This window comes from Ichthyophthirius multifiliis (assembly GCF_000220395.1).
Source record: "Ichthyophthirius multifiliis unplaced genomic scaffold scaff_1120509251426, whole genome shotgun sequence".
In the NCBI taxonomy this organism is placed as follows: Eukaryota; Ciliophora; class Oligohymenophorea; order Hymenostomatida; genus Ichthyophthirius; species Ichthyophthirius multifiliis.
The window spans coordinates 15,653-31,186 of NW_004085885.1; the positions used below are offsets into that span (position 1 = coordinate 15,653).

The 15,534-nt window shown below is 16.5% G+C and overlaps 3 protein-coding genes across 3 annotated transcripts, besides 25 other annotated features; 2 read left to right on the forward strand and 1 right to left on the reverse strand. All coding sequences in view use genetic code 6, as the record gives it.

Moving 5' to 3' along the window:
• Positions 1-286: 286 nt before the first annotated feature.
• Positions 287-2,743, reverse strand: IMG5_201250 (hypothetical protein). The gene is made up of 4 exons (XM_004023938.1): positions 2,588-2,743; positions 2,204-2,535; positions 819-2,135; positions 287-777 (listed from the first exon to the last, which is right to left on the reverse strand). Exons 1-4 carry the CDS (start codon positions 2,716-2,718, stop codon positions 359-361), a joined length of 2,199 nt encoding a protein of 732 aa, XP_004023987.1. The 5' UTR covers positions 2,719-2,743; the 3' UTR covers positions 287-358.
• Positions 2,744-2,971: 228 nt separating this feature from the next.
• Positions 2,972-3,023: a microsatellite.
• Positions 2,972-3,058: a microsatellite.
• Positions 2,977-3,023: a microsatellite.
• Positions 2,977-3,028: a microsatellite.
• Positions 2,977-3,037: a microsatellite.
• A 999-nt stretch (positions 3,059-4,057) lies between the features above and the next one.
• Positions 4,058-4,144: a microsatellite.
• Positions 4,145-4,382: 238 nt separating this feature from the next.
• Positions 4,383-5,850, forward strand: IMG5_201260 (hypothetical protein; the record flags this gene model as incomplete). Its single annotated transcript, XM_004023939.1, has 5 exons — positions 4,383-4,547; positions 4,608-4,826; positions 4,872-5,111; positions 5,201-5,806; positions 5,836-5,850. The coding sequence occupies 4 exons, from the start codon at positions 4,383-4,385 to the stop codon at positions 5,261-5,263; spliced, it is 687 nt and encodes a 228-aa protein (XP_004023988.1). The 3' UTR covers positions 5,264-5,806; positions 5,836-5,850.
• Positions 4,832-4,861: a microsatellite.
• Positions 5,129-5,182: a microsatellite.
• An 87-nt stretch (positions 5,851-5,937) lies between the features above and the next one.
• Positions 5,938-6,009: a microsatellite.
• Positions 5,957-6,080: a microsatellite.
• Positions 6,026-6,050: a microsatellite.
• Positions 6,075-6,111: a microsatellite.
• Positions 6,112-6,900: 789 nt separating this feature from the next.
• Positions 6,901-6,943: a microsatellite.
• A 155-nt stretch (positions 6,944-7,098) lies between these two features.
• Positions 7,099-7,149: a microsatellite.
• Positions 7,100-7,157: a microsatellite.
• Positions 7,103-7,147: a microsatellite.
• A 3,085-nt stretch (positions 7,158-10,242) lies between the features above and the next one.
• Positions 10,243-10,306: a microsatellite.
• A 108-nt stretch (positions 10,307-10,414) lies between these two features.
• On the forward strand, positions 10,415-12,075 carry IMG5_201270 (hypothetical protein). Its single transcript, XM_004023940.1, has 7 exons — positions 10,415-10,438; positions 10,524-10,881; positions 10,923-11,048; positions 11,101-11,418; positions 11,469-11,597; positions 11,669-11,885; positions 11,939-12,075. The coding sequence occupies exons 2-7, from the start codon at positions 10,525-10,527 to the stop codon at positions 12,025-12,027; spliced, it is 1,236 nt and encodes a 411-aa protein (XP_004023989.1). The 5' UTR covers positions 10,415-10,438; position 10,524; the 3' UTR covers positions 12,028-12,075.
• Positions 11,420-11,457: a microsatellite.
• Positions 11,420-11,465: a microsatellite.
• A 205-nt stretch (positions 12,076-12,280) lies between the features above and the next one.
• Positions 12,281-12,314: a microsatellite.
• Positions 12,315-12,746: 432 nt separating this feature from the next.
• Positions 12,747-12,803: a microsatellite.
• Positions 12,804-13,820: 1,017 nt separating this feature from the next.
• Positions 13,821-13,877: a microsatellite.
• Positions 13,878-13,928: 51 nt separating this feature from the next.
• Positions 13,929-14,043: a microsatellite.
• Positions 14,044-14,386: 343 nt separating this feature from the next.
• Positions 14,387-14,423: a microsatellite.
• Positions 14,424-14,440: 17 nt separating this feature from the next.
• Positions 14,441-14,485: a microsatellite.
• Positions 14,486-15,534: the final 1,049 nt, after the last annotated feature.

Genomic DNA, 15,534 nt, shown 5'->3' on the forward strand with positions numbered 1-15,534 from the left:
TCAATTAATATAATTTAATCAAAATTACAATACAAATTTTAATTTTTTTTATTTGATATTTTATAATGTTTAAATAATCGAATATGTTTATTATACCGATAATCATATGGGTAAATCTCTTATTAGAAATATATATATATAAGTTTATCAAAGAAAAGAAAAGGTTTAAATATAAAATTATGAATTATTTTTATATAATAAACTCGTTTAATTTTATAAGAAAAAAAGATTTTGTTTGGAAAAAAAAATATAATATAAATTAAATATAATTATAATAAAGTATTTTAAAAATAAAAATTTTGGTGAAAAATATAAACTTAATAAATAAAAATATGCTTCATAATGAATATTTTTATTTTCAAAATGCTTCTTCCCAAGTAGGATCATATTTTTTACCTCTTAATTTAACATTTTAAACTGATTAAATGCCTTCAGCTTTTACAACCTCTTCAATATTTTTAATATTAGTATAAGTATTCTCAAAATAGAAATCTTAGATTACAGGAATATATGCTGGTTTTAACCTTTTTTCATATAAAGCAAGCCAATCAAAGTTTTTAAACCAAATATTATTTTTAAGATTTTAGAAAGATCCACCAATTCTGATTTCAGGGACTTTACTAAGTAATTATTTTATAAATTCTTTTGCAATTTCATCATTCATATAATCTGGAAAATCTATATTTTTTCTGATTATTTCTTCATAAATTTCATAAGGATCATCTGCTTCTTCAGCATAAGGTACAAATCCAGACATAAATTCATATAATATGATTCCTTTTGTTTTAATAATTATAAAAAAAAAAAAAAAAAATTACCCACAGACCATAAATCAGCCAAAAAACTATAACCTTTTCCTTAAATAACTTCAGGCGCCATATAATGTGGAGTACCAATAATAGTAAAAGTTCTAACAACATTATTTTCTTTTTTCATAATTTTAGCAGTACCCATATCAATAAGTTTCAGATAACCAAATTTATCGACCATAATATTCTCAGGTTTAAGATCTCTATAAATAATATTATTTCCATGCAAATATTCAAGCATAAGAATAATACTTCCAATGTAAAATTAAGAATCATATGTGCCTAAAAGTCCAATTTATCGAATTCCATCAAAAAGTTCAACACCTTAGATATATTCAAGAAGGAAATAAATACACCTTTCGTCTTTAAAAGAACGTAAAAATCTCATAATAAATGGAAAATCGTTAAATTACATTACCACTTTTTCATTTATGATATGTTTCTATAAATTCTCTTTAGATACTTAAGCTTTAGAAATGCATTTCATAGAATATAAATTATCGCCTTTTTTTACTAAATAGACACTTCCAAACTATCCGAAACCTAATTTTTTTACTACTTCAAAGTCTTACAAAGTCATACTATTTAAAATACATTTTTCTCTATTTTTTTCTTCAACTTCTTTTACACTATTTTCTTGGTTTTTTAATGTCAATTAGTACAAATTACCTAATTACTTTTCTAATTTATCTATCTAAATAACTCCTAATTTACATTCAGGTCCAATTATTACTAGATCTTCATCAAATATATCATTATTTTCTTAAGAAAAAGCTTCTTTTTCCCCAATAAATTATCCTTTTTGTAAAAAAGTATCGTTATTTTTAATTATTTGGCCTTCTAAAACTATTATTATTTATTATTTTATTAAAGTATTTTTATTCAAAACTACTTAGTTATTCTTATATTAAATAATTTGTAAGTTGTTTATAAAAAATTCTTTTTGTTATTTAGTTAAACTCTAATAACCTTGCATTTTTTCTATTATCCATTTAGAAGTATTTTTATATATCAATATGTCTACCCTTTCTCCTAATATTTTATTTAATGTATCTCTTGCTAAAACAGATACTTAAACATTAGTATTTGCTTAAATAGACATAAATCTTGTATGATTTCCAGGTATTAAAGCTGCTTCTCCAAAAGAATCACCACATTGTAAAGTTCTTACAAATTATTCACCTTTAATTGCATTTACTTCTCCTTTTTTTATTAAGTAAAATGAAGATGCCTAGTCGTTTTCATGGACAATAAATTCTCCTTTTTAATAATGTTAATTCATTAAAACAGCTGCTACTGAATCTTTCTAATTTACTGTTAAATTTTCTAATATTTTTATAATTTTGTTATTATGTTTAAAATAAAAATAATAATATAAGTTAAGTTTTTTTTACAAAAGAATTAATGCTTTTCAACAAAATTTCTATTTTCATCATATTATTTGTTTATCATATCTTAAACAATAAATTAAAATGTATTACGGTCGATAGCCCACATAAAACATTTTTCGAAAGCTTTACAAGATGCACTTCTTGGAGCGTTATATAATAAAGCTAATTCACCAAAAGCTTCTCCTGGTAGTATTTGACGTTTTGGTACTTATTTAATTTATAGCTCAATTTTTCCTTATTGTAAAATGAAAAATGTCGAAGCTGAATCTCCTTCTTTTATTAAGTATTAATCTTTTTAAGTTTCACAATAGAACATTTTACTTATTAAATTATCTCTATTTATATTAAATTTTATTCATATATATTTATTGCTTTTATTTTTTTTACAATTAATCTTCTTATAGATGAGAAAATACAAAATGATTCTTCAAATTTTATTTTATTATAGATATATCTTCAGGTGTTTTTTAATGAGAAATTTAAGTATAATTTTCTTCAATTACATATTCTTAGTTCATTGCAGCTTTATTAAGTACTACTCTTTTATTTTTTCTTCTCTTTTATATTTTTTTATTAACAGATATATAATATTTGTTTGTAACTATTATTTACATCAGGTGAAGAATAATTACTCCCTACTGGAGATGAACAGGAATTTAGTTACATATCTTTAATTTCCTATATTCTTAAAAGTTAAATAGTTGGGGAATTATAGTTTGGGCAATTTTACTCTTATTTTAATTCTTACATTATTTTTTATTTGATAAAAAAATATATTATATTTTTATTTTTTAAAATTTTATATTTTATATTTTATAATTTTTTATAATTATTAATAAATCTTTTTTATAATTTTTTTTTTTTTTTCTTTCATAAGTATAGTTTTTTAGTTTAAACAAATATAATTTTAACACCATCAGAAATTGATATAAAATTAAAAAAAATTAAAATATAAATAAATTATATATTTTAAAAAGGTATAAATTTCATTTGTTTTAATGCTATTTTTTTATTTATAAAAATTAATAATATGTTATAAAAATAATAATTGGTTTGGTGTTTTTTTACTTTTTTACTGTTTTTTTTCAAATACTCAATCATAAAAAAAAAGAAACTTTTTGATTTTTTATAGGGTTTATTTTTTATTGATTGTGATTTTATTAGACATTAAAACAAATAAATAAAAATTGAATAAAAATAAAAAAATAAAAAAATGTTTATTTTTTTAAAATTTATTTAAAATATAATATAAATTAGCATTTTTTATTTATTTATATTTTAATACAATTCAAGTGTTTAAAGTTAAGTTAAGATAATAAAATTTAACTTTTTTATAAAAAAAAAATTCATAAAAAATAATAAATAAATTAAAATTAAATTATTTTATATTTTAAATTATATTATAATTAATAATGTTTTTTTATAAAAATATATTTGTATAATTTTAAAATAATTTATATAATGCATCCGTCTTTTATTATCGAGACAAATATTGCAATCATATATGTTTATATTTTAAATCAATTAATAATATAATTCAAATATTTAATTATTTGTTATATTTAAAGAAAATATTATTGTATATTATTATGTGGATTATTACTTATATTATAAATTTTATGTTTTTTTCTCATATAATTTAATTTAAATAAAATTATTTTTATTGATTTTTAAATGATATTTATAACCAAAAAACTAAAAAATTATTTATTATTTTAAAAATATATGATTTAATAAATAAAATATATATTTTTATATATTTTATTTGTAAGAAATACTCAAACAAATATTATTTTCTAACTTTTAATTATAAAAATAAAAAAAAACTATAATAATTGCAAATAAATAAAATAATATAAATTTAATTTAAATATAATATGATAAGAAAAACTTAAATTTATAATATAAATTATTAAGAAATTTAAATTTAGAAATAATATATAATAATATATTATTAAATCTTTGAAAAAAATATATTATATATTTTTTAATATTACAATATTGATTTGACGGCTAAATTTTAAATTAAAATGAAAAATTATTTAGAAAAATAAAAATATAAAATAACTATATTAATAATTATTAAAATATCTTAAAATAAAATATTAAAAATATTAATAAACTAAACATTATATTATTATATCAAAAAATAAATTAAATTACTATGAAATCTGTTAAAGGAATGAAAGATATTCTAGGTTTATAGCTTAAAAAACATTAATATATCATCAATAAATCTAGCTTAATATTTGAAAGAAGTGGTTACAATTTAATTTAGTAAAATATATTAGAACAAAGATAAGTGTTTTAAAGAACTTTAGGCGAATATTCTGATATAATTCATAAAGTAAATAAATATATATATATATTAAAATTTCAAATAAATATTTTTTTAATTATAAAAAAGGAAATGTATAGTTTAAAAGACCTTTCAGGTTCTGATTTAGTTTTAAGACCTGAAGGTACATCAGGAATAATGAGACATATTTTAGAAAAGGAAAAAGCTTTTGAATAGGTTGAAAAATATTATTATTTTGGGCCTATGTATAGATATGAAAGGCCTTAATTGGGAAGATATAGATAATTTAACTAGATGGGAATAGAATATATCCATAGAGAAAATTAAGTTTTATATTAAAAAAAAATATTAAAAATAAAATACTAATATAAGAAAAATAGTTATCTTATTGATTCAGAGATTATTTTATTAGCAATAAAAATTTTAGAAGCTCTATAAATAAATTAATATGAATTATAAGTTAATACATTAGGAGATTGGGAAGATAGAACTAAATATAATGCAATTTTAAAAAGCTATTTTGAATAAAATAAAAATTAACTTTCCGAAATAAGTAAAATAAGGCTTAAAAATGGAAACGCTTTAAGAATATTAGATTCAAAAGAAAAAGAGGTAAATTATCATAATAAATATATATATATATATATATATATATATATATATATATATATATATATTTATATTCTTATTATAAATAAAAGTATTATCATTATTATAGGATATAGAAATCGTTAATAAAGCTCCTCTATTAATAAATGAAATGAAATAATAAAGTAAACTATATTTTTAAGATTTCCAATCTGTTTTAAGTTCTTTGAATATAAGATTTTCTGTTAATTATCATTTAGTTAGAGGCTTAGACTATTACAATCAAGTTTGTTTTGAAATAAAAAATAAAGATCATAAAGGTAAATCATAAGATACAATAATAGCAGGAGGAAGATATGATTAATTAGCATCGTTAATGAATTAAAAGTAATATTTATTAATATTATAATACAAAATAAAATAGATAAACTAATTTAAATGGAGTTGGTTTTGCAGCTGGAATCGAAAGAATAGCTTATTTAATACCTGATGATTTCCCTTATTTACAATGCAAAAAAATTAAAGTAGGAGTAGTAATAGTTTAAGAAAAAAATATCAATGTTGATATATAAAAACAACTAAAAATTTATGCATTTTAAGTAAGTGAATATATTAAATAAGATAAAGTTGAAGTTTAAATAATTTTACATACTTAAAAAATTGAAAAATAATTAGATTATTTAAATAAAAATAAATTTAAATGGGCTATTTTTATTGGAGTTAATGAGTTTTTTGAAAAAAAAATTAGTTTGAAAAATCTTGAACAAAGAAATTAATTTATTATAAAATAAGATGAATTAATACAATTTAAATTTTGAAATATTTATAAAAAAAAAAAAAAAAATTAATTTAAATTATTTAAGACAAAAAAATATATATAAATAAATATTTTAAAGTAAAAAAATAAATCTATAATAAATTAAAATAAATATATATATATATATAAAAAAATATATAAAAAAAAATNTAAATATATTTAAATAAATATATATATTTTTTTTATTTTTATATATTTTATTAATTTAATCAATCTATTTATTATTATAAAATAAATAATTTTGTTTAATATTATATATAATATATTTTTATTTCATGAAACATATATTTATTATTCTTAATTATTTTATTTTATTTTCATCTTTTTTTTTATGTATAATGTACTATATAATATCTAATTTAATTTTGGAGCAAATAATCGAAAATTTCTTACTTAAGGCATACACAATACAGACTCAATCTATTTTTTTCTTTCTAAAATATAATTTATTGAAACATAGTATTTGGAATTTTTCCACATTCTTTATTTTCTTTTTTATAATGTTATATTTTCTCAAAGTCTTATTATTTATCATCACTTACATTAAAATATGTTTTTATATAATTATTATCTTTTTTTATATTTAATTATAATGGGGTTGTTTATATTTATTGGTTATTCATTTAATGATATTTTTTTATATATTTTAGAATTTATTATATACTATATTTTTTATTATGTGAGGCTAAATTTTTGATTATATAAAAATCTATAAAAAAATACAAAATATATAAATTAAAAGGTATAATTTAATTTATATTTTATTATGAAATATATAATTATGCAATATCATTAATGTGTTATATATATATATATAATTATATATATAAAGAATTTTTAAAATTAAATAAAGTTATGCAATTATAAATAATATAAAATTATATTATTGTAAATTTATTTTATTATTTATATTTTTTCTTATAATTTTATAATTAATAATGATAATTTTAGTTCAAAAATATAAATATTTTAATATGAATATTATTATTATTATTATAATTTAATTTTTTTAATTTAATTTAATTTAATTTAATTTAATATACAATTTTTCATTTATAAATATATATAAATATAATTTTATTTTATATTTTTAAATGTTTTTTATATAAATAATTTTTATACTATTAATTTATTTTATATATATAATTATATACAATATAATATAATATAATTATAATATATTTTTTTCTATACTATAATATTATATAATAATTATATATTATTAAATAATTTTATATTATATTAATTTATTATAGTTTTTATTCATAAATATGATTTGTAAAGTTATTATAAATTTATTTAGAAATTTTTAAATTATAAATTTTTTAAAAAAATCTAAAACAATAAAAAAATAAAAAATTATTAATAATTCCAGAAATACTTTTTATATGTATATGTATATTATTTTTATAATCATTAATTATGATAATTTATTTTTCAATCGAAAAAATTGTATTTATTTTATAAAAGGATACACATTTCTAAATATTTTATAAGTTTTTCACATTTAATCTTGTCATAGTTTATATAATTTTATTTGATAAATTCTTTAGCACCTTTCATCCAAAAATTAAATTAGGATATATTATTATTAAAACTTAAAAGGATGCATTCATTATCTAAAATAGAATAAATATTATTTTAATTCAAAATCCAATTAAATAGAAGAGATATGCAAGTTTAATAATTCTATTAACTTTGAATAAATGTACTTGTATACTAATAATTTTTTTACCATTTAATTAGAAAATCAGTAATTTTCCTAACAAAATTTTCAGTTTAATAATCAAAAAGCGTATAAAAGTCATTTTAAGGAAATAATTTTATTTTTATTTTTTAAATTTGCATTTTGGTATCAATTATGTATTTTAAATTATTATTTTTTAAATTTTTAATAAGAAATACTTCAAGTAAGTCAAAAAATTTTTCATTGAAATTAAATTATATTAAACATTTTATATTTTCCATCATTTCCGAAAAAGGTTTATTTTTATAAAAAAAAGCAAAAAGTTAATTAAAAAATAATAAAAAGTCTCCTTATTTATTTTTAAAAAAAGAAACAAGTTCATATTCTAGGCTTATCCTACTACATAAAATTTCAATTTTTTCATATAAAAAATCAAAGAGGAAAAATCTTAATTCTTCCATTTTTTTAATCACATCATCTTTGGCAATAAATTTACTTTCTTCAAAAATTTCCCAAGTAATTCGTTTTATAATAAAAAAATCATAATAATTTAATGACGGTAAGTTTTTCTTTATAATTTTTGCGAACATATAAATTCGTTCTTTCTCATTATTAATTAGAGAGCAATAAAAAGGCAAAATATATTAATTTATTATATTTTCTTGATTTTATTTGTTTAATTTTCCTATATTATTTTCTTAGCTATGGTATTCATTATATATTATTATCCCTTTTTGGATAAGAAATTTTATATAACTAAATCCTCCGAGTCTTTCAATTGAAGTATCGGGTAGAATATATTTTTTTATTAATAACTTAAGATTTTTTATAAAGTTAGAAATATCTTTTTCCTTACAAATTGATTATAAAAACTATAAAATCTACATATAAATAGGATGCATTATTTCGCTTGGAATTTTTTATAGGAAAAATAATGGGACATCATCATTTTTATTATTTGTTTCGTTTTTAGTTAAAAAGTTTAATTTTTAATTAAAATTTTCTATTGAAAAATCAATAAAAGACATTATAAAAAATATGAATTTTTCTTAATTTAATTAACATTTTTTTTCCATTAAAACTACAAGCTTTTCATTTAATTTTAAGTAATTTTCTAAGTATTATTTAAGCTCATTTTATGCATTTTTAATTATTTCTAAATTTTAATTTTCTTAATTAGTTATTACCTCCCTCTCATACATATTAATATTCATAACTGAAGGGATGTAACTTAAACTTCCTTTTGTTGCTTCTTAATCTTGATTATTTTAATTTGCTATTTTTTCTATATTCAAATCTTGGCACGATTTATATTATTTAGTTTTCTTATATGAAAAGTCTTAAAAACTTCCAATAATATCAGGTTTATTTATCTTTTAAGGCGATAAAGCATTACTTTTATCTAAATGAGCTTTTACTAATTATCTCTATATACTTAAATGATTAAAATTTAAGTCTTTTGTTTAATTTTAATGATTAGATAAAATTAATGATGCGTGGCATAATTTTTAATAAGATTTGTGTTTTTTATGTCGGAAATACTCTTTTTAATGCTATTTCATTTAAATGATTGGATATGAATTTTATTATTATATATATTTTTAAGAATAAATATTTTGAACGGAAGGAAGATTAATTCTGGATTCAAATTATATGTCTCTTTTTTTCATTTATTAATAGATATATTAATTATAGGGTTCTTATAATTTATTTTAAAAATAAATATATGAGATTGATAATAAATCTATAATTATATTAATATAATAAATTATGTAAAATAATTATTAGATATTAAAAAAAAAATTGATATTATAATTAAAATATAACAATTTATATAATTTTATAAATTATAATTATTTAATTATATTAATAGTATTTTATTTAAAATAAAATTGCATGTACTTTTTTTATCTTTCTTTTTTAATTTTTTATCAATTTAATTAATTTAATTGTTTAGTAATAATTAAATATATATATATATATATAAATATAAAACTGAAAAATGTCAAATATTTAATTTCCAGATGTATTTTTCTATTTTAAAATATGCAATAATATATTCTTATTTTTATAAATAGATAAATGCAACAAAAGCCTAATATAATTACAGAATTTAGGATAAAAAGAAGCACCTTTATTAAACTAGTCTAATTAGTACTGCAACGAACCAAAATAGTAGTGTTTTAAGTACTTATAATTAAAATTATTTAAATCAATCACAAAGTAATGTAGCTTTAAGATGCATTGATAAATATTATAAGTATTAAAAATTAAATATATTTACATTTATGTTATTTTATTTACTGTATAATTTATTTTTTCTATAAAAATTAAAATAAAATTTAGAACAAGTGATGTTTATGATATATTAGGGCATTAAAAAGAATAATATCCTGAAATATCAAATACTGAAAAAGTTATATTTTTTTGTTATTTATAATTAGCCCATAAATAAAAAAATATTAAATAGATAATTCATTAATAAAAGGAAGTCCATAATAACTTAAATGGTCTTAAAAAGTCATTTAATTTATTAAGAAATACATCTAATTAAAGGGAAAAAGATATTTAAAAAATGAGAGTAAAATATTATAATAGAATATAATTAAATTAAAAATAAAAAAAAAGAGTGAACTTGCGACAATGACATTATAAGAATAAGCTTATATTAATAAATAAGAATAAAATTAATTAGTAAATAAAAATAAAATTAATATAAAATATAATCATATAAATTAAAATAAGACACTATAACAATTACATGAAGATTATGAAAAAACTAAGCAAATGTAATTGGATGCAGAAATGAATATGAAAACATATGAGCATATGTTAAATAGAATGAAAGTATATATTTAAAATAAAAATAAATAATTATTTATACAATTAAAATTTAAATATTAATTTTTTTTTCTTTTTTTTTTTTTCAAAGAATGACATAATATCTTACCAACTTAGAGCTTATGGAACAAAAGATATTTTAAATTTAGGCGAAAGTGTTTTATAGAGTGCAAATTAAAGAAATTATAAAGTACATTAAAAATAAAAGAAAACTTAGCTTGCACTTAATGATGTATTATAGGTAATTCTTTTTTTTATTTTTATTTTATTGCAAAATTTTTATATTTTAGACAATCGAACAAGGATAAAATAACAGAAAATAAAACTTAGATGGATTTAAAAAAAGCTTGTCTGAAAAATAGGATTTAGAAAAGTAAAGGGAAGATAGAATTAAAAGATAGTTAGAAATAGCAGAAATTGCTGCAAATGATATAAGAGATTAAAATTTAGTAATTTTTTATATTTATTTTTTTAATTACTTAAAATAAAGAAAAAATGGAGAAAACTATTCTTAGTTCATAATTTCATGAGCACTTTTTTAAAAAGAAAAATGGAAAGAGAAATGAACAAATATTAAGAAATGGAATAAGGATTTTAAAAAATTAAAGCCGGAACAGTAAAAATATATATTTTTTATATTTTTGTTAATAATAAATAAATAAAAAAAGGGAATTACAGACGCTGGTGAGATAGTTTAGAAATTCTTAAATCGAGAATAAACTTATAGTCATTTATTAATATCAATTTCAGATTATGAAAAGAAAATAGAACACTTAAAAAAATATAATGAAGAGTTAAGAAATAAATTACATAAGCTTAAATCTGAAATAATTCCTACTGATAAATAAGAAAGTAAATAAGCAAAGCTTTAAATAGATGAAATATATTAAAAATACACTGAAGTAAATGATAAATCTGAACATTGTAATCTGATAGAATTTAGAGTTTATGAATGGATGTTAAGGACATTAATGAAATTAGAAAGAGTTTTTTTTATAATTTTTTTTTTTTTATTTTTTTATTTTATATATTTAAGTGTATTGGAAGTAAAAATAAATCTCTTTAATAATACTAAACAGAATTTCCTAAAAATGCATTATCTGAAATTCTCTAAAAAATTGCAACTATTCTTCGTGATAATTTAATTCCTTTAGATAAACCTGAAGTATTTATTTATCAAAATATTTTTTTTTTTTTTTTTTTCAAGCAAAAAGTTTTTTTATTTTTTATTTTTAGTAAATAGAAAATGTAACAAAAGCATAATATACTTCTAAAATAGCAACCGATATTTCAGTTTTGAAATGCCTAAATAGAGTAATACCTATTTTTGAAGATAAAAGTTATAGACATAACTATTCTTCTGAACATTAAAACGAACATGAAAATTCTGAAAATATTGGCGGCTAATTATCTTAAAGAAGCTAAAATAATGAAGAAAGTGAAGACGAAGAAAGTAAATATTTATTTATTTTAATTATAATAGACTTTTTAATAATTTTTTTAAAGATTTTGAAAAAATAGAAAATGAAAATGTAAGGTAATTAAGATATGAAACTAAACACGAATAAAGTTAAATTAAATAGGGCAAAAGTTGATAATTTTAAAATCAAAAATGAATATTTAAAAATATTAAAGTATATACAAATTTAAAAATATTTATATATACTTTTCAATGTATTTAGGATTATTTATAATCTTTTATAAGTATTAAAAAAGAAATAAATATTCACAAATAATAAAATATAAATCATTTTTTTAATTAGATTATAATTATATATTAAATCATTTTCTTATAATTATTTATTTTTTATGCATTTAACAATATTTATTAATTTATATATCTGTAAAAAAAAAAAAAAAAAATTAAAAAATTAAAAAAATTTATTAAAATACAGTTCACTTTTTTGTTAAAATCTCTTTTACAATTAAAGTCGAATAGTTTAATATTCTATGCTTTTTAAGGGATCTATTTTTTATGAATTTAATTTTTTTATAAAATCTATCTAAATGTACACAAACACTTCCACATTCTCTATGTTTAATCAAAACTTTGCTAAATATATTAACAAACTAATCAAAGTTTAGATCATTATAATCTATTTTTTATGTAAGATTTTATTCTTCATTATGACCGTCAAAACCTATTTCTTTTATCCAATTCATATCTAAACCACCATTTTAAAGATGTAAATAAATTTCTCTTTTTAAATTAAAAATTTTTTAAATATATAATTTTTATTTTATTTTTAAAAAAAATACTTTATGTTTTCGAATTCAAATCCTTATATATTATTTATATTTTCTTCTGTTTTAATATTATTTTAGCTATTAGAAGTAATTTTTATTAATTTAGCTGATTTAGAAGATAATTATTAAGGATTATTTGGTAAAGTTTCTATATTTGTTAAAGTTTATTATTTATTTGATAAATTAAATGGTTTTTATTAATTATAGTTATGATATAAAATCTGATTATAGACTTATTATTTTTTATTAATAATTTCTTTAATTTAAGCCGATTTTCCTTTTATTTTTTTTACCTCAAATTAATCAGTAGATTAAAATTATAAATCCTTTAAAGAAATCGCATTGTTTTGGGTTTTGTTTTTAGTATCATTTTATTCACTATTATAATCTTCAAATTAATTAATACTATAGTTTTCAAAGGTCTTAATATTGCCAGATAAATATGAGGTTTTAGATAAATTAGTATTGCTATTTTTTTATGTTTAGTTATTTTGAAATACATTTGGATATTCATTATTATTTTTTATTTAGTTAGAAAAAGTTACTTTATTATTTTTTATTTTAAATTACTTATATTGTGATTATTATTATTCAATTTTTGTTTGTGTTTTATTTTAGTTTCCTTCATCTTATTCTATTTATTCACTATTTTTTTAAAAATGTTATTTGATAAACAAAGCGTTAAATAAATTTTATATTATTGAAGGTCTTTAAGGATTTTCATAATGTTACATTTCATTTAATATTGCTAAAGATTATTAAATTTATTTATTCTCATCAATTTTAAACTACTATATTATGTTCTATATATTAGAAATGTTTTTTTGTGAATCTTTGATAGTATTTTATTAAATATTTTCATTTTAATTTTAGTCATTTTCTAATTAATATAATGAGTTTTAATTTTTTTCATAAGTATCTAAAGTTTCTAGGTCAAATTCATTTTTATTAATTTTTACATTAATTTTATTATCTAATAATTCATTATTTTCATCTCCATGTAGGTCATTAATTTAGGTATTATTATTAGATTAAACTTATGATTATTCATAGGTTTTTTTTTACTATTCATTATAATTTAGAATATTGTTAGAAAATTTAATTTATGATTGAGTTAATAAATTATTATTTGAGTTTCGAATTTTATTAATTTATTATAATTTTAAATTTTTTTATTAGTTTATTGAATTATCAAATTAATAATCAACTATTTTTTGCATCTAATTTTATTATTATTCAAAATGAAAACTATTATTATTATTATTATTATTATTATTATTATTATTATTATTATTTTTATTATTATTATTATCATTATTATCTTTATTGTTTTTATTATCATTATTATTATTGTCATTATTATTTTTACTTGAGTTTTATATTATTGATTTTTTTTTAACTTACATATACTCTTCATTATTTTGTATATATTCTTTATTCTATGTTTTTAATTCTTGTATTTCTTTTTCTTTTTTTTTTTTTTTTTGAATTTAATAATATTTTTTTTTATTAATACCAACGAAATCTTTAAAATTTTATTTTTTTTCATAGCTGTCTTAAAATTTGTAAATAGATTGGTTTTACTATTAGTTTGGTGTATAATATTTATTCCATTTTAATAAATAATTTTATTTATTTAACTAATTAACTTCATTAGTTTGATTATTTTAATTTTGATTTTATTCTATATTATTTACTGGTGTTTATATATTTGTATTTAATTGAATATTTGATATAATTGAATTTCTTCTGTTTTATTAATTTTAAAGAAAATCTATTTTTTTTTAAAGAATAGCAATTTATTTTACTTAATCTTCAATTTTATTATTTAAATCTTTTACTTATTAATCTTAAACAATAAATTATGCTTATTATTATTTTTCTAAAATATCTTATTTGCTGTTTTATTATTTATTTATTTTCATTTAATTAATTTCTTTTTCTAATTAATTTTTTATATTATCTTTATAATCTAATTATCTTTCTAAATCATAAACTTTTTTATTAAACGCTAAAAGCTATTTTTCATAATCTTGAACAAAAGATCCTACAATTTAAGTCTTTAATTTTATATTATGATTTAAATTATAAAAATGTAATTAAATACTTGGACTTCAGTGACTTTAGTTTTTTTTTATTTATCGAATTTCTTAAAAATATACTTTAGAACAGAATTAAGCTTTTATTTTGTACTTTTATCCATATTTTAGCTTACTTCATCAATCATTTAATTTATTTTTTATAGATTTGCTTAAGAAATCATATTTTTTATATTTTAACTTTCTATTAATTAAAAAAAAAAAAAATTCTTATAATATAGTTATATTACTTTCCTATATTTCTTCCATAAAATTTGTATCAATATTATTTATTTAATTATTAAGTTATTTAATACTATTTAAAATATATTTATCTGCTTTTGATTCTTTTATATTTATAAACTTCCTCTTCTCCATTAAAATATTAAAAAATTATTCTTTCGTCATTAAATCTTCTTGAAAAATCGGATCTAATTGTTTTTTTTCTAGTTCAGATAATTTATACTTCACCTATTCTAAATCTACAGTTCCCTTCATTACTTTAATTTTATACCTTGAAAGCTTTTAAAATTCTTCCACATCGAATTATTTAAAAGGTTCATTGTCATTATTTAAAGAGTTACACTCTAAATAATTCATAAAACACTTTATTTAAGTAAATAGTAAAACTCTACAAGTTATTTAAAGGTTTCCAATAAAATTAGACATTAATTTATATTCTTCTGTATTGAATTCATTTTTTATTTCTTCTATACATTCATAAAAAATATTGAATTAGTTCTTCATATATATTATGTATTCTTTATTTAATGTTAT